The 6,000-nt window shown below is 40.1% G+C and overlaps 1 protein-coding gene across 2 annotated transcripts in view; it reads right to left on the minus strand.

Moving 5' to 3' along the window:
• RC3H2 (ring finger and CCCH-type domains 2) overlaps positions 1-6,000 on the minus strand; it is a 31,670-nt gene that overhangs the window by 12,570 nt on the left and 13,100 nt on the right. For both annotated transcript variants that reach the window (XM_019540995.1, XM_019540996.1), the window contains exons 9-13: positions 5,311-5,423; positions 4,460-4,768; positions 3,149-3,363; positions 1,703-2,130; positions 1,071-1,241 (exon numbers count right to left, since the gene is read on the minus strand). In XM_019540995.1, the coding sequence (XP_019396540.1) occupies positions 1,071-1,241; positions 1,703-2,130; positions 3,149-3,363; positions 4,460-4,768; positions 5,311-5,423 (1,236 nt within the window). The remainder of the gene's footprint in view (positions 1-1,070; positions 1,242-1,702; positions 2,131-3,148; positions 3,364-4,459; positions 4,769-5,310; positions 5,424-6,000) is intronic.

Raw genomic sequence — 6,000 nt, forward strand, 5'->3', positions numbered from 1 at the left:
AAACCACTCTAAGCCACATTGTACTCCAGTGCTGTGTACTGCTTTTGCACAAGGCTAAACTTTGTCAGGGTAAGTTTTGCCTACCAAAGGCACCGGATGAAACTAGTGGTGTTATATTAATGGGTAGTTTTCAGTGGTTGTAGCTGTAGTAAATCTTCAAAATAGAGCTTGAGCAAAATCCAGTTTTTTCCTTTGGTAAAGTATGTAAAGCAAATCTTGGTAGAAATAAAACTCTTAATCTCCTGTTTGAATAAAGGCTAACCAGATCTGTGACCATCCTTACCCCTTAAAACATGTATTTATTATGACTAGGCTTAAAAAGTCATTTAATACTATATACTTTAAGCTGCTTTTAGATTCTGTGCATTTTCTTACATGTATAGAAAAGAAATACTCCAAGATTACTTTAGTCTTTATATCACAAATTCTTATACATTTATTTCCTAAACCCTTTCCCATTTTGCTACAATTGTATCACGTATCTAGACAATATTTTACCAGGGCCTTATGCACCTTTTCATTTTAATATACATATTTTTGGGGACTCTGGCAACATATGCGACATGATTAAATCTGCATCATGTTCTAACGCATTAAGAATAAGACTATAAAACAGGAGGGTTCTTAATAGAAATGCATGCATTGTGCTTGACACAGAAACCTGAAGGTTCATAAAAGAAAGAAGCTCTTATCACATTTAATTACAAAATTGGCGTTTGTGAGCCTTCTGCTGGATGATTTGTGATTCTAACTAAATGTAAGTTCACTGTGAGGCTCTATACTAGGTTCTGGACTATGATACAACAGTCTGAATGAAAAGTTAACATAATTCAATACTACTAAATTACCTTTATGTTACCCTACTTAAAACAGTTGTTTCCTTTTTTTTGATTTCTCAGTGCATCAGCTTAATACCTCCATCAGGAGATATGCCCCTTCATTTTCAGGAAAAGGAACTCGATTCTAATAGAATTAAAGGTGATGAATGGAACATCCCTATTGCTTAAGTGCAACAAGTTAGTTTATTAAATTAGGAAGGACAAGTACCACAAACTCCTTGGGTTTCTCACCTCTGTGCTGAAGTCCACATTGAAGAGAGGAGAAGGTGGTGTTGGAGATGTTGCTGCCATAGGAAGTGTTGAGGATACAAGAGGGGTTTTCTGTGCGTGGTATTGTGCCCATTGCTCTGGCTTTCGTCGTAACTGATCATCATAACTGGTCTTCAAGTGACCACAAGGCTCCTAGACCAAATAATAAATTAAAATTCAATCAGCAGGAAGGAATTAATGCATGAATGTTCAGCAGATCTGAGTTTCTCCTGATCTCTTAGCTGTCAGCACAAGTAAAAAGGCATAAAAATAGGTATAAGGGCAAGAATGGGGAATGGCAAGAATTAGAGCAGGGTGTTATAAACATTCAGTGTGGGGGGGGTGGGGGGGTGCAATTTCCAGGTTTAATTATGGTCTGTGGATTATGGGATACATTCAGGACTCCATTCTCCCCTCATTCCCTGGTGATTTTCCACTGATGATCCCTGAGACACTTGTAGAGACAAGAGGAGAAGCTGTTCTTTTATGCAGTAAGTCAGTAACATGGGTTAAACCCAAGGCATGAAAACAGTTTTGGGATACTTATGCTATTAGATTTCTGACATGCATTTTAACGCCACACTTACAACCTTTTCTTTTCCCCTCTCACTTACCCTTGGTAAAGGCACAGTCCTTTGCTCACTTGGAGGTTGGCAAGCCACAGAGTAATACCCATCCAGAGAGTTATATCTCTCACGCAATGATGTCTGATAGACAGATGAGTGCATCACATCCATCGGAGGTAAAGAATTGCTCCTAATAATATCATCTCTTGGGTACATCTGTGGACGCCAGATACGCCTGCTGTCATACACTGGGGCATACATTCCAGAAGGGACAGGAGGAACTGGTCCATACGGCTGCGGAGGAGGAGGTTGGTAAGGAGAATTCAGTCGATCTCGAGGGGGAAATGTACTGTAATGATCAGCATATGGCACGGAAGCAGGTGGGAGGGAGGATTCTGGAACGTTATTGGACCTCACAAAGCGAGGAACACAGGGAGCCACACCAGCTGGTACTGTTGGAGGTGGTGCGTAGTATCCTTGAAAATTGGAGAAAGGCATATTTAATGTGGTCTCACATGACCTAGAATTTTAAGCAGTTCTAAAAATGTAAGTAGCACTCAAATCTGGCTTCAGATCCAAGCGTCTTGTTTCTATACACCCATTTTAATCCTGTCACTATTCTGTGGATGTACAGCGCATGCGTAAGAACACAGTGTCTACAGAAGCAGAGCTGACAATTTGGCAGTGTTTTCACCCAGCTAGAAGTAGGTGGCAGACAAGCTCTACATTCCTCCATGCTGTGATATTTTTAAGAACCTTACCAGGACAGGTGGTACTTTTGCTCTCCCTCTCCATACTGAACCCACATGTTTATATATTAGCTGGATACATACCTTAAGAAGCCTAAAAGCATACACTGAGATGTGTTAATACAGAAAAACATTTTAGGTTTAAGGCAGTGATGCTCACTCTGTTGGCCCCATTACCATTACATTCTGTTTTTCTCCTTACTAAGGAACTGAAAAGCTTAGTACTTAGGCTCTGTTTGAATGGATACCTAAAGGACATTTAGTACTGTACCATTAGAAGGATATGAAGGAACTCAAGTATTCACCTACCCTGACCCAGGAAGGTGATTTGCCCAGGCAATAGGAAAAACAATTACAACAATTTGGTGCCTTCTTTCTGCATTTTGGGATATTACTTCAGACTCGAACAAGACTGTAGAGAGCAAATCTGATTAAAGGTAACTGAGTACTAAGGGACAGAAGGGAATGGGAGACCATGAAATCTGAACTGTTTTAGCTGTTGAGACATACAATTCCCACAACACATGGCGTGCACAGACAAGAACTGCAATGCCAGAACAGACTACTGGCCCACCCACTCTTAGCAGTAAAAGGGATTATATTGTCCCATTAAAAAAAAACAGATTCAGCTGAGAACTTCAAAAATAACCCAAATCATTCCAGCCTGAAGTCTGTTTAAACACATGTCCAAGCATATCCATGCAAAAGTGAAGGATTGGCCACAGAACAGCTCTATGTTACTCACCCGTCTGTGGGTACTGTGGAACTTCATAGGACATCTGGGCACGCGGATCTTGAAAATACTGAACATTTTCAGAATGTGGAGGATAGACCGGTACTCTGGGTACAAATGGGCTGGATTTTGGAGGCACAGAATTCATCTCTGTTCCAATATTAGGAGGACCAGCTGAGGTAGCTGCTGCCTGGCTTACAGGAGTCTTGGGTGGAGAGCCAATTTTACTGAAACAGATTGCAAAAGAATTATCAAATACATCTCCCATTATTTCACTCAGTCAGCTGCAAGTCACAATGCAATATGCTCCAGTATTACAAGGTGTTTCCTATGAAACTCTTATTGAATTTCATTATTTTTCACAGCCAGTACACTTTCTTCTCAAGGTAACATCATGCACTCATAAGCTGATCTAACCCTTTTGGTATGTACTTACAGCTCAGATACCATCCCTGAAAAGAAACAGTTATAAGCATGTTCTGGTAATGACAGAGAGGTGCTGAAATGTTGGCCGCAGGCTGAGTGCTGTCTGAAGAACTGTCCAAACAGCTTTAAAGTCAGATATCTGGAAAACCTTCATGACTCCAAAGAAACATTTTTGATATTTGGAGCTCCAACAACTATTATGCACTACTGTATCATAAAGAATTGTCAAATTCTGTATGCAATTATTTTTTTCCTAAACTGAACAGCCCAATGGAACATTAAATATGAGGCTGAAACATAGGTGAGCAGAAGGGATGAGGAGGGATGGATACTGCCATTTTACACATGATACACAAGTTGATTTAAAACATGCCCTAAACTTAAAGCATTAACACTGGCATGTGATGCTTGGGTCCAAAGCCTTTTTGAAAACAAAATGACATTGCCATTGCTATAGCAAACCTTGCACAATTATACAAGTGAGTATCTCCAATGCACCTCTCTTTCCCTCCCCGTAGTTAATACCGCTCCCTGAATAAGCCCTTCTTCCTCAGCACAGCTCTGGCCTCCAGTAGGCACTGTTGTGCCCCTTGGAATATCGCTGACTGTGTTTGCACACAAGCTGTAGCAGATTTTTGGAAATGTACAGCCTGCATTTTGTGCATTAGTGAAAAACTGACTATTTTAGTCACGGAGAAAGGGGAAAAGAAGAAAACAATTTTCCTCAGTTCATGCGGAGAATGCAAAACAGAACCACAGCTCAGTATCCATTGCTCATGATCCACAAACATAACTGAGACCCTGTCAGTTATCTTCTGCATGTTGTGACTGGCAAAGTGCAAAACTGCTGCCATTAGTATATCAGAGCCAGTTATTTCAGCCTGCAGCAATACATACTTTTCAGATAATGATTCTGTAGGGGATCCAGAGACGTTGTGACCATTGGCTCCAGATTTCCCCCCTTTCTTGACATTCTCCAAAGATCTTAAGGAAGTGTCAGCACAGCGGGGAATCAATTGGGGAACACCACTTTCCAGACTTGCAATCCCATTAGTACTTGGCACCATCTTCCCTGTTGTTTCAGGGCTTCCTATGACAGAGATTACATTTCCTGTTGTGGTTGAAACAGTGCTGTTTACGCCAACTTTGTTTAGAAGAGGGAAGGTTCTCACTGTTGCACTGATTTTTTTGTTTCTTAAACGATACCTATATGGACAAAGACAGTTTGAAGAAGAGATAATGAACAAGGGTAATATTTCAGCATTTGAAACTACTGCTCATGCTGAAGCTAAAATGGGGAGAAATAACTGCAAAGTCAATATACACATCACTATCATGAAAGACCAACAGCTCCTCCATGGGACATCTGGTAGTAGGTCTGTGTAAAACAGTTTTATGAAGTTGCCCACTATGTAGCTGGTAAAAACAGGCAGACCTTTATTCCTCACTCAGTTAAAACCAATTGGTAGCACATCTGTAATGGATACGGAGATGGATCTTTTGCAGGTACCAGGCCTAGAGCCAATCTTATGTTGGAGCATTTTGCTTTTTCTGTGAAAGGAATTGAGCAAGGGTAACGATAACAACTGCTTTACAGATGCTGCTAAATTTAAAAGCTCTAATTTGCATAACCAGGTACCTTGCAATTCAAGGATCTCTCAAAATTCACTCACAAAGGAAGTGACTTCCAAAATTTCATGGAAGTGGTTTTAATCTAGCTGAAACAACAGCACCTTTTCCACACTTACTTTTCAAGCTCTTCCTGAGAGTGAGCGAATGTACAGTTAGTTCCTCGTGGACATCCCCCTTGCTGTCGCAGATCTCGGCACATACTTGTTTTATATTTGCTGTTTGGTTGTGGCTTAAAAATAGAAAAAAAAAATCACACTTAATACAGGTCAACACAAGTAGGTTTTTGAAAAAAATCAAATACAAACACATACAAATTATCATTTCTGTCTATCCTTTTTATTGCCTCTTTCAATGAGGAAGTCTTCAAAAGAAGCAATAAACCCCCTTCATCAAAATTGATCTTGGCATGTTTTCAGGACTGTCAGGGCTTCAACACAATGACCACTGTAACTGCAGCCTCATATGACCACACATCCAAATTTGAGATATGTGACTGTTTTCTTAGACAAGATCTGTTCAAGATGAGACCCTTTCCTACTTCAGTGTTCACAATCAAAAACTCTAGAGGAACATACTAGGAAAACTCTAGAGGAACATACTTGTGTCCAATTATTTTAATGCACTCTTCTAACAGTTTGGCAGCAATTAGGACAGACTTGCCTTATTTAATTTAGGATATCAAGATAAAATTCCTACAGGGTCATTATATAGTAAGTTGTTTACTGTAACTCTCTGGTCCAGAGGGTAAAAAGACAATTCCGTTACCATTCAGTTTCATAGTTAGTAGGGTTGGAAGGGACCTGAGC

The sequence above is a fragment of the Crocodylus porosus genome, unplaced genomic scaffold (genome assembly GCF_001723895.1).
Source record: "Crocodylus porosus isolate Cpor-Errol unplaced genomic scaffold, CroPor_comp1, whole genome shotgun sequence".
NCBI lineage: Eukaryota > Metazoa > Chordata > Crocodylia > Crocodylidae > Crocodylus > Crocodylus porosus.